The sequence below is a fragment of the Mastacembelus armatus genome, chromosome 10 (assembly GCF_900324485.2).
Source record: "Mastacembelus armatus chromosome 10, fMasArm1.2, whole genome shotgun sequence".
NCBI lineage: Eukaryota > Metazoa > Chordata > Actinopteri > Synbranchiformes > Mastacembelidae > Mastacembelus > Mastacembelus armatus.
This window is the reverse complement of record NC_046642.1, coordinates 6,317,665-6,339,322: the sequence shown is the minus strand read 5'-3', so window position 1 is coordinate 6,339,322 and position 21,658 is coordinate 6,317,665. Positions and strand designations below refer to the sequence as shown.

The 21,658-nt window shown below is 38.4% G+C and overlaps 1 protein-coding gene across 1 annotated transcript; it reads right to left on the bottom strand.

The window, feature by feature from the left end:
* Positions 1 to 933: 933 nt before the first annotated feature.
* On the bottom strand, positions 934 to 19,209 carry LOC113144489 (C-terminal-binding protein 1). The gene is made up of 11 exons (XM_026330575.2): positions 18,952 to 19,209; positions 10,434 to 10,588; positions 8,670 to 8,814; positions 7,932 to 8,035; positions 7,553 to 7,655; positions 6,967 to 7,091; positions 6,049 to 6,138; positions 5,325 to 5,455; positions 4,728 to 4,855; positions 4,106 to 4,220; positions 934 to 3,752 (listed from the first exon to the last, which is right to left on the bottom strand). Exons 1-11 carry the CDS (start codon positions 18,989 to 18,991, stop codon positions 3,557 to 3,559), a joined length of 1,332 nt encoding a protein of 443 aa, XP_026186360.1. The 5' UTR covers positions 18,992 to 19,209; the 3' UTR covers positions 934 to 3,556.
* Between the last annotated feature and the right edge of the window lie 2,449 nt (positions 19,210 to 21,658).

The following is a 21,658-nucleotide window of genomic DNA, read 5'->3' as shown; positions in this document are numbered from 1 at the left end:
AGGGACAAAAAAAAAAGAGTGTAAGAGAGAAATTTTAGGTTATACAGGGAGCAAAACAGAAATCAACAAAAAGAAAAGCAAAGTTTAATGGATTTAATAGAAGTTTTTCCATGTCTGATGTCAGACATCAGCTGCAGTTGGTTGAAAATGAGGTCTTGCTTGGCAGCATGCAGCTAACAACAATTCCTAGTCTCCCAACAGACAATGACAGCAGAAGAGAATATTTGTGTCTTACGTTAAATTGAATATTTATACTGTATCTGACTTCTACTCACATTTATTTCAGCTTAGGCCACATGGACAAGAAGTCATTTTAAGAAATGTAGTTTTATAATTTGTAGAGCTCGCTGTAATTGAGCATACTGATTTGGTGGCTCTCATTTCTGTGTTAAATGGAAATACATTTCATTATACTTGCATGAATCATCATTTTCCTTTGGCTGTTTGTTTTAAACTTTTCTAATTTAAACCAGGCCATATCCAATTGATTTCTTCTGTGAAAATCTGAATGATACTTATAAATTGACTATGAACCTGAATACTTGTTTGCTTAGTGATGTCAGTGGTTTGGATTTGTTAAGATTCATCTTGTGGATCTTATGTTTACTGTATAAAGGTTGATTTGATGACAATTGGTTTTAGGTTTATCTTGGAAATGTAGTGCTTGAATTAGCTTTGCTGCAGGATGTGTTGACAACTGCAACAACAGATGAATTGTGTATGTCTGGAGGAACACAAAAATAAATATCCATTTACAGCATAAACAAATTTTACTGGGAAACTGATGCAAGTAGCAGAACCATTGGAGAGTCGGATATTAAAGCTGGCTTAGATGCTTTTCTCCACAGCAGGAGTGCAGCAGCTGTACTACTGACACCCAGTGGAGTCAGCTGGTAACTTGGCAAAACGAGCAGTCTAAAATAAGGCATAAAGTTCACCTTTCCACAGTTTATTTCCTTTTAAAATAATTCATACAAATGCATACAGTCACAAACATATCTTTGTCAGGTTGTCAGTTTTGACCAAAAATAATGATATTTACTGTAGAATATAGAATATGTATACTGTATATTGCTACGCCTACTACGTTACCATAAAGGGGACCAAGGTAGGTAACAGTGGACTGTGTTACTATCAGGGATGGAATTTCAAGGAGCACCTCTACTTTAAAAGATAGTTTTTGTGTTGTTTCATTTGTGGCACCCATTGTTTTTATTAAGGAATGGTTATAGTTTATATTAGGAAGTACAAGCAAAGAGTTTCTCTCCCACGTAATGAGGCATCTGTTGAAAATATCCCAGAATTCCTTTTTAAGATTTTGGGGCCTGAGTAAATGTCACCTCAGTACCTTCTGCAAAAGACACCTTGTTCTGATTCTGGCCAGTGACAGCTCAACAGCAGCCTGGGCATTAAATACTTAAAAGTGGCTAGTGAAATTTCCATCCCTGATTGCTACTCTTACTACCTCAGCATGAAGACGACCAGGTAGGCAACAGTGAACTGTTTTTACTATTTAGCTGGTGGTAGAAGGGGTTGCAGAAAGCACCATCACTTAGCTGGCCTGCTGACATCAACATGTGAAGAGTTTTAAATATGTTACCTTTGTTTACTTTGTGGGAATGTCATCAGTAAAGATGTGGATTATTGGCTTAATTTGCTAACTTAGATTTAAAGCAGTTTTTTAGTTTGTACATAGTGCTTAGTACATATTCAGATGGCGCTGTAATGATACCTTGTGGAGGTACTACCTACTACCCCTCCTCCCAGTGCTGCTTTTTTTAGACACAGATACAACCAAGTCACATTGACACAGGCAGGCAGAACACCATATGTACACATAGACACAGAGGCCACAGAGGGTGGCTAAACGGTATACTTCGGAAGGACCCATTGTGAAATGTTAAAGGGATGCTAGCTGGAAAAAATCCTTACGTTCTGACATGCTTCACGTCATTGTCTATATAAAACACATCTCTGTATGGATTTTTTTTTTGTTCTTGCAAGCAGGTTGCTTCTCTTATAGAAAGTTGATGAAAATTACATACTATGAAATACTTTTTAAAGTCTTGAAAGTTTAATTTGGGTGAACAAAAATATGACAGTTTAGTCTTGCCTAAGTTCAAACACATGAACATTCCTTCTCTGTTAACTGGAGAAGTGAGGAACTTAAAATGTTTTCTGTAAACAGCAGTGCAGTTTAATAACTTATAGCTTTCTTTTGGTGCAGTTTTATACTGATTGCTAAATTGACATATCCTAACCTAGACTTTGCAGCATGAAGCAAAACACTGACTCAGCAGTGCTGTGCATCATTTGTAAACCTTGGTGCTCTGAACTGTTCATGCTTCATGACCTGCAGAATTAATATTTGTAGTAGTGGAAGTACTGGATCATCAGACACAAAGAAGACAAAGATAAAAACATTTTTATGAGCTGCTGCAAACTCTCAGTGCATCATCTTGTAGACATTATGCTTTGTCTTAAAAGTAATTAACCCGTCCATTTTATTTCACAATTAAAAGTCAGGACTAGGGATGAAGTCATCCCAGCCAAGCATACCATTTTGCCACCCCCCTACAACCTTCCCTCCCACAACCCCCTCGATTTGGGTCAAACATTTATAGCCAAGAGCAAATCACATGCCCCTTAAACATAAACAAAAGCAAACATCAGATTTTTAGCGCTTGTTAAAGTTAATTTCCTAATGTAGTTGGACATGAAAAGGCAAGCAGGTGGAAAAACAAAAGCACTAAGTGGCATTAAAAACAAAAAAACAATATATCAACTGCGGAAACTTAATTTCCTGAGATGATGTGCAAAAAGCTGCCTCTTGGGGTGGAGGTGTGGGGGCTAATTAATGTGGGGACACGACTTAAAGAAAATTATATTTTTTAACCAATTTGGCTACATAGAGAGATCACTCAACCTTTTTGTTAAGACTGGAATACAAATATCAGTATCGTCTTGCTGTATTCTAAAAACTGTACACAGACAGGTTACATTCATTTCATAACCTACTACCCTTGTTTGTACATCAACTAAGGAAAGGACACAGAAAAAGGAGATAAAGACATGTAACCTGCTCTCTAACTTTGGACACACTACAGTCTAAGACAGCAGAATTTGATTTAGTATTTTTTCTTTCCAAACCAACAGATAGTTATTTTTTTACTTCTGCAGAGAAAACTGTTAAACACTTGACTATGGTTGTTATGTAAAGATCAACCTGCAGACCTTTAGTTTTACAGTCTTTCAGGACATTTGGTTGGGGCAGAGGACAACTGTCCTGCTCTGTAGGTAGAGCATCTGACAATTATCCACTCCTCCTCTTCATCCTCTTCTTCCACTTCCTCTTTGGAGTGTGAACTGGCTGCTGGGAACCAATTGGCAGAGAGTTGTGAATCGATTGTTTTTGGGATCTCAACCTGTCCATTTGTGACCCTGTCTGATAACAACTCGTCACTAAGGAGGTTATTCACTTTGATACCAGTTGCTATGGCAACTGCCTCTGGTCACCAGACAACATGGACAAGGGAGTGTGTGTGTGTGTGTGTTGCTACAGTTGGTCATTTGGATGCTGCTCTCTGTCACCCTCTGGTGGCTTGACTGTGTTTTGTCCAGGGGAGGGGGCATGAGGAGGGTGTGTAACAGCAGAAGGGAGGGTGTGAGTGATGGGCACTGCGCTGGGCACAATGCCTTCAACAGGAGGTGGGAGACCGCCAGCCGGCAAGCTCACCACTCCCGGGGGATACCTGCCGAGGGCAGAGCGAGAGATGTAACTCATAAGAGAGTCAAAAAAGCACAACTGAAACAACAAATGGATATATAGATATTACAAATACTAGACCACATTACATCTGCAGCAGAAATTAATAAAGTCAAAACCAAAGGGAAGCATTTTTGACAGTTCTGTGAATGTAACAATCTGTAACTGACCATGAAAAGGCAGTAAGATCCTCTGTATAACTCTATTTAACATTCTGCTGTAATTTGTAGTATATAATTATGTATTTCCAAGTGATTTGGCAAACATTTATACCAGTCTATGACTTCTCCGGGATTTGAAAAGGATAGATAAACTGTAGATTTCTTATTGTGTTGGTACCTGTAAGCCCCATTGAGCTCTGGGTGGACAGTAGCTGGGTCAACACCTGCCCAGTGATTGTTTTGAGTGAGGAACTCTTTATTCACACAGTTCTTCAGACTGTCTGGAATACGACCTGACAAAGAGACCGAGCAAAAGAGAAAGAGAGAGAGAAATATGTGCATTATTGCTAAAGATGGAAAAAATTAAATGTCCGGTGTTGTACGGTGCACACAAGGGAGCTAGTTAGTGTTAAAGAAAAGGTATGATTTATAATTTTTTACCCCAGTAACCCACTTTCTAAACATAAAAAAGTTGGGCAAAATGAAACAGGCCAATGGGGAAAAGACCAAGCCAGAAGGGAAACCACAAGACAATAGAACAGGAAAGAGAAAGAATTAAAATTAAGAGAAAGGTTGTTAGAAGAAAAGAGTGAAGAAGGCCCTTAAATAAATATCTCTTTGCTTAAAGAACAGGAAGAACAGGAAGGATGGTTTATGCTAAACTGTAGCAGAACACTTGAACATACAGTATCTCTTAGATTTTTTAACAGGAGTCATGTTTTCCATCAGTGCATTAGTGTGTGTGTGTGTGTGTGTGTGTGTGTGTGTGTGTGTGTGTGTGTGTATGTGTGTATACATACCTGTAACAGCCCTTCGGATCTCCCTGGCTGCCTCCTCTCTCATCTCCAGCGAAGCTTGTTCACTGTACCAGGCAGCATGTGGTGTGCAGATCAGGTTGGGAGCATCCTTGAGTGGCCCCTGACTGAAACTGACAAACAAACAGTTACAACAATAAATTTATTTGTCACTAGTTTTAACTTATTGCTCAACTTTACACACAATTGTAAATTTGGCTTATCAGAGCTTACTAAAGCTCAGGACATTTGGAAAAGTCCAAGGAACTGAGGTCCACTTTTACAAATCTGTTATAAAAACTCTGCTAAGTTTTGAAGTGCAGAGCTCCCATGTTTAAGGTATATTGTTTTTAGCTTATCTATTGTGTCTGTGGTACTTTGTGTAGTTTAAATTGTTCTTATATATGGTTATATATGTTCTTATATACATGTTTGCTGTGATATAGTCAAGAGTAATTATCAACAATGTAAAGAATAAAATGTCACTGAAAGGTAAAACAATGGCCATCACAACCGCTGGACAGGTAAAACAAAATGTCAGTTTGGAAATGAGAGTTAATCCTGTCACAACATTAATATGCAAGTCAAAAATTAGTTTGTTACCTGAAAGGTTCTGTCTCATGAACATCCAGAGCAGCTCCACGTATCCTCCCCTCCTTCAGGGCCTGAGCCAGGGCCTTTTCATCCACCAGACCCCCTCTGGCTGTGTTAACCAGGAAAGCCCCCTGTCGCATCTATAATACATGTAAAATGTCAGTTTGGAAATGAGAGTTAATCCTGTCACAATGGCAAACAAAGAACAAAAGTAGGATGCATCTTTTCTTTCATAGATATGAAAGTGTGCCTTAAAAGCTTTTTGGTATCTTGAATCACGCAAGAAGAAAACATATGAGCAGATTATAACATTAGAGCATCTTACATACGAAGAGGAATTGTTCTAATCCTACTGGTTTACATACTCAGTCTAGGATTCCCAGCAACTTTAGTGACTTACTCTAAAATAATTTGACTCCTGATAACAGTTTTTAGAATCATGCAGTTTAGTCTGAGTACTTTTGAACATACACAATAGAATAAAATCCTGCTGTTTGTCAGTGATTGCTAATGATCTTCAAAAGGTAAACAAGCTGTAATTCTTTAGCCTCTGAAAATATCACAGATATTTCTTTGTCATTTTATACAGTGCATGCAGTAGAAAGCCTCATTTATCTGTACACTATCATGTAGATAGTCTTCTTCAATGTTAGTGTAGGGAGAAAAACTACTATGTGTGTTTGTATATACTCAGTCATAAGTGTGCATGGTGTGTGGGCTCTGGACTTGCTACCTGTTTGATAGTGAAGTCGTTGATCAGGTGGTGGTTGTGTTCATTCAAGCTGCAGTGCAGTGAGACGCAGTCAGAGTGGAAGAGCAGGTCCTGAAGAAGAGGAGAAATTGAAGCTGCAATAAATCTACTGTAACTTCATAGCAGCAATTACAACAGAGTCACACTGAGATGTGAAATTGCTACTGTAATTACATACAAATGGATATCAGGTTAGCCATTGTTGCACTAACTGACAGTAAACACAAGAGGGTGTCACTTTCATTCACCTCTGTGTGTTTAATAAAGCAGTAAATGGTGTATCATGGTGTTTCTTGGAGTAAACATTGTTTTTACAGCAAGGACAAAATCTCGCAATTCCCCCCACCCCCCACCTCACCCCCTCACCCCCCAGAGAGAAAGAAGATTTAGTCTGAATCCATTTAAATAGTGGGTTAGTGTTGTGTTCTTAGAGGTTAAAGTCCTACCAGGGGTTAAGTGGAAGTACTAAGATGTCAAATACTGCTTAGATTTGCTGATAGCAGTGATATGTGCAGAGCGGTTTAATAAAAACTGTTAGCATCCCTTTTCTCAAAAATGAGACTTCCCATATATTACCATCCCCGATAGTAACATATAACACACTGTTGTCCACTTAGGTGTGCTTTATGATACAGTAACTAATATCTCAGACTTGACCGTTTTTAATCAAAAAGAACAAAAAGGAAATAAATGATTCTTTTCATGGCATCCACCATATGCCACATGTTATTGATAAAGTCAGTGAAAATAATGACTTTACAAATTACTCAGGTGTGGAAAGACTTCAGTGAAACTTTTTTTTTTTTCATAAAACACCAAAATGCCAAAAAACGTCACATCGCGCTTTCACAGAACCAAACTGTCTCTACTCACACCCCGGTGTGTCTATGTGTTTGTTACCTGTAATGTGGTGACCCTTTGTAGTCCCAGGGATCTTTCTACACCGTCGGCCAAATAAGGGTCATAGAAAATCACATTGAAGCCAAAGGCCTTGGCTCGCAGGGCTACAGCCTGGCCCACTCGACCTAGAACCACACAGAAAAACACGAGCAATTGGATATATTATATACACACTAATACACTTTAAAAGGGAACCAAAAACACAATAGTTGCAATTTTTGTGCAGCAAATACTCCCCTTTTGACTTTTTCCTTGTATAAATTACATCATGCTCTGTATACACAGGTCTGCTCATTATTACTGAAAAGTGCTCAGGGAAGAGATTTGCTTTCTGTTTCCTGTTTCTGGTTTAATCCTCTTATATTTTATTGGCAGTAACTACTTGGGAAGCCAGTTTGGTTAAGGACAAAAATTCCCCATACTGAAAATGGCCCCCCACAGAAACGTCCTTAATGATTAATAAAATGCAGTTTCAGTAGTAACTTGATCAGTCTGCAGCTAAATCTGTGTGCTACAGATCAGGCAAAATGAACCAAATCAAACTGTATGCTAATTTAAATGGTCATGCTGTTGAGGCATCACTCACCGAGCCCTATAAGTCCTAGAGTCTCTCCTCTGATCCTTGCGGCTCCTGATGCCACCTCTCGGATCTGCTCCACGCTCTGAACCCGTGTGCCCTCCCGGAGAGCCTGGCATGAATAAGAACACAATGTTGTATGAAAATATAACACAAACAACACAAACATTACAGTTTAACATGACTCAGCTGACCAAAGTCCAAATTGTTGTATGCATTATGATCATGATTATAAAATACAAATGTCAATAACAGATTTGAGGAACAAATCAATTCACTGTATCTTCTACATCTTATAACTGGTAACTGAACATACACCTATGACAGAGTTAGTTTATTCAAATCCAATTCGTTTTAGTCTCTTTTATCAGCCACAAGAGTTACAAACCTGGTGCAGCCAGGTGGTGCGTCGGTACAAGGTGAGAATGTGACACAGCGTGGAGTCCGCTGTCTCTTCCACTGAGGCTGCTGGCATATTACATACAGCTATGCCTGTTGGACCAGAGAGCAAATAAGGTATAGTAATAACTTTTTGAGCTATTTGAGGAAGGAGAGGATGTTTGGTGAAAGCAATTTTGAAGAAGTGCTGGCTGAAGGTCTTTACTGGAAGATCTGTGTTTATTATTCTCATAGCCCGTGTCAGCTATTTTCTGTATAAACACTGCTGGCAACTTTCAAATGGCAGAGCCTCTTGGTGGAAGAAGATATGGTCTGTTAATTTAAAAAAAAAAAAAAGCTTCAATGAATTAACTTGACTCGTAAACAAGGCAGAACCTGCAGAAAAATTGAAGTTTTTTGATAATGAACAGTAAAACCTGCATTTAAGCTGTAAAAATGCTATCAGAAAAAGAAATCAGAAAAACTGACATATTAACAATTTAAGAAAAAGGCTTTGTGTTGATAGGTTTTAACAAAGTGATTAGCTGTTAGATCAGAAACTAATTTAAGAAAGTAAAGAGAATCAAAGATTCAGCATGTAATATTTAGAGGGATCTATAAGCAGAAATTGAATATAGTATTCAGAAATCCATCGTCATTGGTGTGTAATCACTGGAAAATAGCAAATGCTGCATTTTCTTAATCTTAGAATGAGCCTTTTAAATGGTGTTTGTGTGTGTGTTCTCACCCAGTTCCCCAGCAGATTTGATGTCAATGTTATCGTAGCCGCTGCCGATGCGGACAATGATACGTAGAGCTTTAAACTTTTCCAGGTCTTCTCTCATCAGAGTGATGGTGTGATACATCAGAGCTCCAACAGCTTCGTTCAGCACCTGAACATACACACACAACACAGCACACACAGTTAAACAGCACAGATATACAGTATTTGTTAGTGCGTATCTATGTTAAAATCTGTCCACCCCGACTAAAAAAATAAGACTGCATGTGCAAGTGTGTCTGTTTGCAGAACAATGGGGTAATACTTCATCTAGAAATTATACTGTATGGAAAGTTAGAGTTAGAGATCAGGTTATCAGCATGTATTTGTGTTGATGTGGACACAAGCTAAGTGAGTGTCAGCAGCTACAGTTCACTGAGCAGCCACACATGGCTCCATAGTATCCAAGGAAATTGGTTAAGCATTTTCTCTTGGTGCGGTTTATATTCTCCTCATAGCCTGTGCCTGAATGTTACTGCCTGGATGGAACAACTGCATTTCCTGGAAATTACACTTCAACCTAAGATTTTGTAACCACATGAACTGATATCATGCTTCTCTGAATCTGGTGAGAATGACTAATTCTCTCAGTGGCTGCTAATCAGGAATATTGCTTATTGTTTTAATTGACTGAATTATTCCGACTGAAAAGCAGATAATTTGACTGTCTAGCATGTGTATAGAATAGGGATATATTGCTCTGTGTGAAAACCAGTTCAGCATCTGCTCTCACCTTTTAATAGGTTCTCAGTTAATCATATTCTTTTTCTAAAGTTGCCAGCCCTTAATGTGTATGAGACAGGATGAAAATGACATGCGGTTCAATTACAATAAAAAAGCGCTTTTAATTACGCAATACGGTGGCTGCTTACAAGAGAGCCAGAGACAGAGAGAGCAAGAGATAGTTAGCGAGTGAGGGAGAGCCATCTGTTTCTCCCACGCTGTGGCCTACTGAGCGCACTCACAGAGAGGGTGTGCCTGGCAGACACCCAGAGCAAGACGTAACCCTGCCAGACATACAAACCCATTCACGATCCATAGTAGCTGTGGCAATATCTGAGCCTGACACACATTTTAAGTTTGCTCTCTGTTCTTTATTCATCTTCATTCATTTTCCTTTCTTTAACTTCTCTTCAGCTCAGTTTGTTTTCTTTCTTTTTGTCTTGGTTGTAAGTATGAAACTTCAAAATTCTAAATCAGAGTTGGTATTGTTTATATAACTTTAGATCCTCCTTTTCTCATGATATCTCAGATGCTATAGGAACATTTATGCCATTCTGGTTGGATTATTTCTAAGAGTTTTAAAATGGATAAATTAAAGTAATGTATTTTAACCTAGTCCTTGAAAGAACTGCTCTATATACTGTTAATTGCTGAATCCCCAACATCAGTTTCTATGAAAATCTATACATTACTAATTTAGCCCTTTGGTGGTTACTTTCCTTCGTACTAGGTGTGGCATAAATTATTAATAGTGTGATGTTAAAGTCAATGTGTTTGGAAGGAAAGCATGAGGGCTTATATTTCTGCTGAGTATGGGGGAAATGTTACACCTAATAAAGATAAAAGCAGGGCCACAGAAGTAGGTGAAGATAGTATAGCTGCATGCAATAAATTGAAGTTTCTGGCCCATTAGATAATTTTACATCCACTTTGAACATTAAAATTCCAAGGTCAACATTAGGACTCTACAAAGCATTTGTGTGCACATTATCTAATTAAGTCCCTTACCTTCTCATGGATTTCCTGTGTGGACTGAGCGTCACAGAAAGCCACTGTGGCTACATCTTTCAGGATGGGCATCTCCACAGTGCAGTCGCGCCCGTCCAGCAATGCCACCAGGGGGCGTGGGTGCATGGGCCCGTTCATGATGGGTGGCCTGATGCCTACATACACACAAAATAAAAGCAATAAAAAGTGTAAGATGGGCAACATAAGGAAATTGAGGCTATGTTTTAGTACTTCAAAAATGTATTGTTTCAGTTTAATGAGTATGACGTTTGCTGACTCTTTAAAAAAGGCAATAATTGGGAAGATGCATTAAGTAGGCTCTTAAAGAAGACCTGCCCTAAAAACGTTGAGTATCCTATTAAAAATTAAGAGGCAAATACACACTATCATGATTAGGTGTATCCTGTTGTGTTTCAATCATTTCACATTATTTGAGATTATTTCTCATATTTCATGTGCTTGCCCACATGAAACACTGAGAGTGACTCTTAAAAGCCACTTGGAAAATTGGCATAGTCTTTTTTTAGAAAACTGAGCATGCAGCCTGAAGCTACAGATTATATTTCAAATGTCTACTATTTAATATATTGTGGCTCAACTTAAATTTTAATTGCAGCAAAATTGTAATATTTCATTTCAAAATGACACTGAAAATGATACGGTGTAGGTTCAGCACTTTATATGAAGGAGTGAGGACTGTCATAAGAGACATGTCAGAAACTGAAATCTGTTAGTGAGTGTCCCAAGCAAACCTTCCATGGGGTGTTTTATTAAATCATCTCTTCAGATTAAATATTACCCAGTGATTGCTGCTCAGCTCTGTAGGAGACTAAGTGGCACTTAAGCACGATAAGGCGCTTAGATAAGCCCTAACTAGTGTGCATTTGTTCACATTTAACCAGAACAATGGTCGATTGGATGAATTGGAAGCTACATTTATTAACTTTCCACCTCGTTGCAATCTTCCTGGATCTCTTGGTTTCTCCACAAATAACTGAAAGGTTCATTATTTCAGGTCACTGACAGACATACTGACCAAAAATGATGGACAGATGTAGATATTGAGGAAAATATGAGAAAGAATATGTACAGTAATTGGGTCTCTTTGACACGTAAAGTTTTGACAGCTCTAAAATACTGCAGATGAAATAAGTGCAGACTTATGCCTGTTTCTAGTGACATTGACTCTACCCATCACTCATTCCTGACTTTTCCCATCTGAGCTGTGCAGGCTGACATCCCAAATGAGCAACTGCCTCTGTCATTTCACTCACAATATTCCTCCTAAATGTTTTTTGTGACTTGGACTTTCAGATGGATCCTGTTTTCCAGTTCCATGGGCAGACATCATGGGAAAGTAGCAGAATCACTAAGCTGGTAATTACAAAATCAGTATTTTGCTGTCTTTACAATATTTTGAATGCCAAGGATCCCTGAGAATCAGACTTGTGGATAGAAATTTGGCAGCTCCAATTCCACAAATTAGTTTGGGCCAGGAAACTGAGGAATACTATTCCCTGAACAGCTATCATTAAACAGCCCATAAGCTAAATGAATTCAAGGAAAAGACCCTGCTGTAGGCATGATCACACTATGGGTTTGTATCTGTAATCTCTGATTTTCAGTGCTACCTAGTTGTGTTTTGGTCATGACATATTGTAATTGTAATAACCTGTCTTCTTACACTTAATCCTGCATCACCTATTGTATAGTTCTACTTCACTTAATGAATTCACATTTCCCAGAATGCATTTTGGAAAACTTTAGAACAGTTCTAACCCCCAAAACCTTTTTGCAATTGCAACATGTAATGCATATTACATTGCTAATGAAAGCTCGTGTTGTTAAACATATTGTATATATCTCCTCTTGCAATCGATTGGTTTCTTCTTGTGAGACTGTTGTAAAAAAAAAAAAAAAATAGTTGAGCACCATATTGAAGCACTAACATACATCTAATATTTAGCAATTACTTCATACAACTGATATAAATCAATTAAGCTGCACTGGAAATAAGTTGACGTGATGTTATTTTCAACATCATGCCACATTTAGCCAGTTTTGGTTGTTTTTTTAAAATCTTTATGATTAAGTATAAATGTATGAATAATATAGATACATACTCAACATATGGGGTATTATTTGATTAGAATGCACATACTTCTATGTATGTATCATGCAGCAGCAGAGCAGAGTGGGACACTATATAGAAAGCCACATTACTGTAAGCACAGAATTAGTGCGTATGTTTAGGATCTGGATTTTTGTATCTATGATGATGTTGAATCTGCTTTTTAGTTTGCAGAAATTTACCGGTATGATCCTCACATTAGGAGGTCTGAAGCATATTTGACAAGATTTACTAAGCTTGTATCATATTATCCTTAAGCATAACACTGTGAGGTAAACTTCTGCATTCCTGGCCTCTGCCCTGATTTTACTTATATCATATTGTAGCACTGACAGTATGCGTCATTTGAAACCTACTATATGAAGATAAAAGCACCCTGTGCACTTTCACTGTTAAAACACATTAAAAGGATAATAGACTGCATTGTTGCTGCACTGAAGCAAAGATAGCTCACATCTTAATTCATCACTTGGTTCCTGTATTGTCTTCCTTATTCCATTGTCAGATTACAGCAGGAAACTTGATCTGATGAGGCAGACCCACTGCACAGTCAGACCAAAAACGTGTATCCTGCTCACAATGCCTTATGTGGCCTGGTAAAACATTAGCTTTCAGTAATAGGATTTGCCTTGAGGCCATTGCACTTAAACATCAATACAAAATCAATGGTACATACATGAGAAATTCAAATTCAATAAGAGCAAAAAGTATTCTCAGGCTTCAACATAGCCTTCATTTCAGCTCAGATGTAGCACAACTGCTTGTAGGTGCTGCATTATACAATATGTTGGCAAATAGACATCTTTTACAAGGATTCAAAGTGTGATTGAGAGATGTGATTTGTAACTAAGCAGACAATGGTGTTCTCTTGCACAGAATACTGAAATCTGGTCAGCAGTCACAGTTTTGAAAAGGAACAGAAATTCCAGACATTTTTTTCCAGCTAACGCTTGGTCAGAGTGAGGGAGGAAATAGCTCTCATTCCAGCACCAAGCATGACCTTGGGAGGACCAACACTACTCACTGCTGAGTAGTACTATATTTCATGGGAAAACACCCATCTATTCTCTCTCTCTGTCTCTCCTGAAACACAAACCTCAAGCTCAACATTGTAAATATTAATCCACTCACTTTTTGAATTCCTAAATCGAACAAACATAAATGGCCATTATCTCCCAGTTCCTTTTATTTAATGTTTTTTCTGGTTTTCCCGTCACATTAAACATTCATTAAATTCTTCCTCTTACTCTCCTCAGTTCCTAAACAATCATCTATCTCTAAAACTCTCCCTTTCTCATTATGTTCAGTACTACAGTACACTCTCTGTCTGCACCCCCATAGCCCCAGGGTTGGGTGACTGCTGGGAGCTTTCACTATCCAAACAGGCCTTTTCGCAGCCAACAGGACCACAGCTCCAGCTCTGCTCTTGCCTTCTACTCAGGGTTTATCTGCTAATATGCTTTGATCCAGGTTCACTACTGTGTTTGGTTAACATTTAAAGAGGCATTTCAGCAATGCACTAGTAGTAATTTCTAACCAATGCAACACCATAAATGGAAGACAGTAAAGTTTTGTTGGTGATGATCATTCACTAAAAACAATAACCATCTGCATAGTAATGTCTGTGTTATGTCTCACTGTGCACTTACAGGCCTGGGGCACTAAATGATATGAAAATTGCATCTCTCAGACAATTTGTAATGCGACCAAAATGACACTAGTGCTTGAATGACATTTAGAGATGGAAAAAACATCTGCCAGTGGCTGCTGGGACTGAAAGCAGGAGAGCCAATGGGAAAGCCCTGCAGCCTGCTCGTATCCAGCTGTCACTAACCAACAGCTGGATATTTTTCCTAGAAGCTTAGAGACAATGTTTTTGGACTGCCAGTCAACACAGATGTTGTCAAAGATCAGTAATTTTTATGTTATAAAAATTTAAGCCTTGGGTGATATTAGATTTTATGACTTTATTTATAGATTCATTGAGAAACATTTAGCTGATTGATCACAGATTAAGAGGGCAAAAACAATAGATCCTCTTTTTTAAAAAATGTTAACTAGGACTCTCGTCAATTGTAATAGTCATTTTATACCGTCTTCTAACATTTTAAAAACCAAACCATTTATCAGTCAATTAAGAAAATAACTTCCTAATTACCTATTGCTATACATAAATCTTATATGTTGTGTTGTATATGGTACTTACAAAGACTTCTCCCTGTAACAGCCATAGCACATACGCCTTTCACGTCATAGCAAGCATCCATTGTCCTCACTTCAGTCATTGCAAACTACAGTTCAGCCATCCACAAAACAATGTAAGCCCCACACAACTAGCAGCTGGTAAATTTATTTTCATAGGTTATTCAGTTATGAAATTACAGCAGACGTCCTGAATTAAATGTCTTTTCAGCCCTTTTCTAACTGGACTGAAAACGAACCCTAGCAGGATGACATTTTCATATTTCAACCAGTGTTTATATTTTTTACTGTGAAAACAGAGGAGAGGAAAGCATTCCTGTCTGCACCTGTGATCAGTCAGCCGCCTACGAACAACCAGCCATCAAGCCACAGCTCAACTGATTCATAATGTTACTGGCTCTTGTGGCGTGCAGCATCATGGTGTGGTGTATAGAACCCCTATATCCTCGTCTCGAATCCTGTCAGTGTTGAATTCACCATTCCTTCGTCTTTTGTAGCCTCATTTTCAGATCTACATCTCTCATTTCAGTCTTTTTTTTTCTAGGCTTACTTTATGTCGTCTTTTCCCTTTTTTCAGATCCATCCAAAAGCTGTGTTTTACATCTTTACATCATTTTTATGTTTAAAAATACTTAAATGTGTAGGTATGAAGTGTTCAGCCACATTAATGGTTCTGCAGTCTTTTATTCTTTTCGTCTACTAACTCTCACTGCCCACACTTCACATCCCAGGGAGGAAAGATGAGAAGACAGACATATCCCTCACTACCAGCCTGCACTACACACACACATATACACATACACACACACATATACACATACACACACACACACACACATAAATATCCTGCCCCACCCACGTATAAGGGAATACAGGAATACAGGTGATTACTCAGCACAACAACGCATGCAGGTTGACATGGCTAATATGGAGTGTTATAACACATACAAGTGCTTACACATAGAAATGATCATCATGCAGGTTTTCTTTCTCCCATACTAACACACACACACACTTGTACACACAAACACATAGGATCCTAATTTGCAGGGACTGTATCAGCAAGCCAATTCAGGTTTGTCAGCTTTTTGTTCCCATTACTAAAACACCAGCAGCAAAACAGACAAGGAGCAACAACACTGTTAAGGATCAGAGACAAGGTGGCTATACTTAACCTATTGTATATGTGCAGTGGGAGGTGAATTAAGATCAGTTATGGTTTGAAAGCAGCATTTTCAGCTTTACAGTAACTACTACATAATTTTAATTTGATACAAACCTACACAGTTGTAACCCACACACAAGACAAGAAATTTAGATAAAATTTTTACAACTTTGCAGGTTGGATATGCATTTTCATTAGATTAAGTAACAGATTTCTTTTTACAAATGCATGTGTTTCTCATTCTTTTGTTGCAAAATAATGAGTAATTTTCAGCCTGTAGGCCTCTGAGAATAAATCAAATTAAACAACCTGAGGAAAATAGCTCTGTAAGACTGTATTCAGTGTAATGGGTGTCACTGCTGTTTTCTTACTAGCTTTAGGGATACTTGCACTACAGGAAATACTACATTTTTAAATACAGGGTGTAACTGGATTATTGTATGACCGTCGGTCCGTTATATTGGATTAACTTAATATGCAGAATAAAGTCACTATCACTTTGAAGTTTCAATTGGATTGGGGTCAGTTTGGATACTCTGGAGTAAGTGTGCCCTATTAATGGATTATAAAGGCTATGAGGCGTTTATTGTATTTAGATTAAGGGTTCCTCAACTGGAGTCCAAGGACCCATGGGGTGTCTTTAAGAGAGTTCAAGGGTGTCTCTCAGCAAAAAGAAAAATTGTTTGATTTTACATATATCCATGTTGCAATTATTACAATTGATTTATAAGTCGGTAAGTATATATCTATTTATTGCTGTTTCTGGCTCATAAAAACAAGATGAGAGGATTTAGTATACTAAAATAAATACTGCAATATAAGCCTTCCAGTGCAGATAGCAGGTAGATATTTGTGTGTTGTGACACCAGAAGCAAAAACTATGCTAAAGTATCTTTGAATTCCTGTAACATGGTTACAGCTGCAGCTCTTACGCTGAACAGATTCACCCAACTCTGCCACATTAATAACAATTATGAATGTTTCTCAGAAGTGCTCTTATTATAGCTTACATGCTAATTATTGTTTTGGGATGTTACATTGCAGACCTGTTGTTTTTCCTGTGCTGCTACCTGTCTAGACTGCCATTCATCTCAGTTTTGTTTCTCTTTTTGAATAGCATTGCTTAATAAAATGGACAAGTTGTTTCCAGTTAATTAAATCCAACTAACAAGTATTAGATTAGCTAACCATCACATATGCCCAGTGCATCAGTAACAGCTAGTGCAGTTTTTACTGTTCCTTCCCTTTTTAATTCACCGATATTCTTACATTACTTATAATAGACTAAGCCTTTTACTGCCTGTTAGTGTATATAGTCTCTAACATTTCTAAGTGCTGGTAATAAAACCTTAGGTCAGTATTTACCATGTGTTTGAAATGACAGACACAAATGAATAAAAACATTTATTTAATGTTGCCAAAATGGACTTGTATCTTTTTAAGACAGCAACGAATCGACTGATACAAGTTCTGCTCATTTCTCGATGTTTGGTGTAGGTGTGCTGCATGTCTTGTTAATTAATAGAACTTCCAAGTAACATTGTGGTTTTCTTAGGTTTTGCAACATGTCACTACATGAACAGTTTCCTTGATATCTCTCATTATCCTTTGACATAAAAAAGGATCACTAAGGGATCAATTGAAGGCTGCCTGGAGTTATCAGTAACAATCACATTATTCTTTACCTTTTAATTATCTTGAAAGTTCACACTATAAAATCATATACACCAGTCAGATGAGCAAAATAAACAAGATTACTTGGCAGAAAATCAGATTTTAAAAGAGATGTAGCAAGTGGCTGACATGTGTTCGTGTCACTGATCTAGGCCTTTATAATCAGATCAGACATGACTCAGTGCTCATGGATCATAGGACCCCTGCCTTCCAAAACACTAATCAACACATCTATCAGTCACCGCGGATGACAGACCAATTTTAAAGGCGCTCTTAAGGGTTCAGTGATCTTCACTGCATGCTGAAAGGGATTCAGTGATCAAATGAGTGATTTGTGCACGAGCATCTTAAAAGTGCGAACCTCTCTGAACCGATATTCACAGTCGTCGTGTCTGTGACCTTGGACTCTAGCTGTTATGTTATATATGTGACAGACATGAAGAAGATCTCCTCCAGCGCGAGGGGTAAAAAAAACGGAAGGAAAAAGATCAGAGGGGAAACTCTAATCTTTGATGTCATCAAGACACACAGCCCGCAGCCTGCTGATGACATCACAGATTACAATCTGGTTTCTTTTGGGAGAAATGGCTTCAAAAATCCAAATTTAGGTGACCACAGATGGAGTAATTCATCTTTAAAGTGGGTGATCATTTATCTCCTCACCCTCCTCCTACTGCTCCACACCCAAACCTCCGCCCCTCACCCCCACTTCTTATTCCTTAGCAGCCCCTACCTTGATCCCATTTTCTAGAATAGTCTTTTCCAGGCACTATGATAAGGCGCATCTGTCACCTGTGTGTGAATCCGGCTGTGTGCACGCATGTGTATACTTGAATATGTGTGTCTGTTGAGCTACTTTGTGTGTATGTGAGGGTGTGCACGTGCATGTATGCGATTTGTGTGTGTAAAGACAAGCTGTTTGTAAAAGAAGCACAATGAAAGGGAAATATGTGTCATGTCCTTGCTAGCCCTCGAAGGAGAGAGAGATCTATTTTTGTCGCCACAAATGGAGGTGTTCAAGCAGCCTTCAATCGCAGAGATTTGCCTCTTCACACACACACACACACTGACACACACACACACACACACACAGCTCAAGGAAAACGGCTAACCATTCTTCTCAGGCGAGAGAGAGGCTGAGCGATAAAAGAAAAAGATAATAGAGTGAGGGAGAATTAAGAAGCGAGGGAGGAGGAACGGAAAAAGGGAGAGGAAGAGAGAGAAGGGGGAGGGGAGGAGAAAGGCAGAATAATTTACTGAGTTCACAAATGTTTGCACACGCACACACGCACACACACACATACACACATAGTTCCCCACATAAAAGCAGAGTGCTAGTTGTTTACCTAGAGGCATGCCTTTGTTGAGGAGATGTGAGCTTCCCATGGTGTGTTCCCCAGCCGGCCAGCACACAACAGAAACCTACAGTCTTCACACAGCAGACATGAACAGGAATCCAGTCAGCATATGGCGGCTGTGGCCAGCTACCTCGCTTCCCTTAGTCCTTCTCCCAGCCCCTTAGTGACAAGCATACACATGTGCTCCCCCTCTTTTCTCTCGCTCTCTTTCTCCCCTCCCTTCTGTCCCCTTTGCTCACCCACTCTCTCTATCTGTCTTACCCCTCCCTCTCTCTTTCCCTCTCTGTCGTCTCTGGCTCCCTCCCTCTCTCACTTTCTATTACAGTAAATCTCTCTGCCTTTCCATATTACACCTTCTCCCTCAAAAAACACATCAGCAACAACAACAAAAAAAAGACCATGCACAAACGCACCGAATGCAAACACTGCTGCATTTATAGGAGCAGGAGTGTAAAAGACATGGCGTGAGGGCGAGAGAGTGTGTGTGTTTTTGAGAGTAAGTGTATGTGAGAGAGCAGGAATGGGGAGGAGCTAACACTGGCCAAAATTCATCTTTTGTTTCCTGAAAGACGACAGGGAGGGGAAAGAAAAGCAAAGCAGAGTTATGCAATTACAGGGCTGTAGCAAGGGAGGAAAAACTTGTTAGTTACAGAGCTCATAAATTTATTGTAATAAGCAAGACCATGTTGTGACAGTATAATTAGTGTTTTAATAAATAATGACAAACTCTACAAAAGAGTCTCTGTGCTGGAGCAGAACATTTAAATGTAGAAATAAAAAAGTTACTTGAATTACTTCTGACCTTTAGACACTACTAAATGGTACATTGTACTTTAATATATATATATATATATATATATATATATATATATATGAATAATCAATTCTACAATCCAGAGTCAGCAGTATTTATACTATATTAGTATATGGTAAGTATGAATACCTTAATATTACATAGTATATGAGTAACTGATATTCTACTCTACATTTTAAAATAAGTTAATAACAATCATCAGTATTGTCCTGTAAATGATATCAAATTAAACATTTATGTTAATTTGCATAATCTAGATACACAAAAATAACATATATGTCAGATTTATTCTGAAAGGCAATATTCTTACTCCACAGCTGTTTTTCTTCAGAATACATTTTTGTGTGATCTTGCTAGTAAAATTATTTTTTTATAATTGACTATTTTCTTAACACATGCAAAGTGTTGCAGCTATTTCAAATTTGGATTTTCTATAAACATATATGATTTCCATGTTCTGGTGCATGTAGAACATAAACCCTAAAGTACTAACATAAGAAAACATAATGTTATGTATAATGTGACTTTCTCTTTCTCTAATAGTGCTATATAGTTATGTAATTTCACTTCTGATTTGTAGCTAGCAAGGAATGTTTTAATTATGTTTTCTCATATAGGATGTGTAATTAAACTTCCCTTCCTTTGCTTTGGTCTTGTTAACACCTTTATACCTTCTCACTCTTTGTCTATTCCTGCAGTAGCGATGTTAGAGTCACACTAATTTACACTTGGCCACAGTGATATAAGCAGCCTCAGATGCCCCCCTAACTGCCAGGGCCTAACCTAGTTTAACAGCAATGATAGTTACATCACATCTTCAGTATTGGTAAATGTCACAGACAGCCAGTGGGCGAGTTGTTTAAATCCAGAAAAACGGTGGAAGGAACAGTAACTACTGGGGAACAGTTGTCAGGAGGCAGTGGAACATGGTGTCCATATATGGAGTCCAGCAAAAACAATCATGTGACATTTTTGACCACCTACGGGTCACACTGCCATACTGGAAGATAGTGAATTTGAGAAGTTCAGTTAAACAGCCATAAACAGCACTGAACAGTGGCAAAGGGGGAACTTTCAAATTAGTCTGTGTGGCAGCAGTGGAGTAGGGAAGTGGTAAAACCCCTTATGCTCATCATGCAAAAGCTTTTGCATGCAGTTGACTTAAAGTCACCTTTGAATTTGGCAGCTACTCTGAACACATCTGAGCCTGTCCTCTGGTTTCAGATTTGAAAACATGGCGGCTTGTTCCTGTTTTTACACCTCAGCACTACAGAGACCAACAAAATCTGTTTCTGATAAGGCAAGAGGAAGTCAGTGTCCTAAATAATAAATGATATTGAAATCACAACAACAGCTTTTTGTTATGTTTGTTATGGGATTTAAGAGCTTTGTGAGCATGTAATACATCAGATTTTGCTCCACATTTCAGAAAGGCAATTTGAGGAAACAGTATTTGTGCTGCCTATTATCTTGACATAATAACCATGATAAAGTCCAGCAAATAAATCAAATTGAATTAATTATTTATAAATATCTCACCTGCCGCATACAGATGTTATTGCTTTAAGGTCTATGCTCTAAAGTATTAAATCCAGCAAGGCCACTTACAAGTATAACAAGGCTTTGGTTAGATTTACAGGTCCAGCTTTGCACCTCAAACCAAATTCAAACTGACAACCTGGAGTCAAGAATGTGAGAAGGTTGTTGTCAAGGCCCAGTGGCAGCTTCGCTCCAGCCACTTCTTTCACACAAGAGACAAATATTTCCCAGGAGAAAAAGGAAACATGAAACATATTCAGAGCTTCTAAATAAAGGCAGAGAAGACTATGCAGGGAGACAGTATCAGGGCTGTAAAAATGACGCAGGTAACAAGGAAAACAG

Coding starts and splice junctions, on each gene's coding strand:
- LOC113144489 (XM_026330575.2), bottom strand. CDS start 18,991: ATGGGAAGCTCACATCTCCTCAACAAAGGCATGCCTCTAG. Junction 5,456..6,048: donor ACGACTTCACTATCAAACAG/GTAGCAAGTCCA, acceptor CATGTATTATAG/ATGCGACAGGGGGCTTTCCT. Junction 4,856..5,324: donor CATGAGACAGAACCTTTCAG/GTAACAAACTAA, acceptor TTTGTTTGTCAG/TTTCAGTCAGGGGCCACTCA.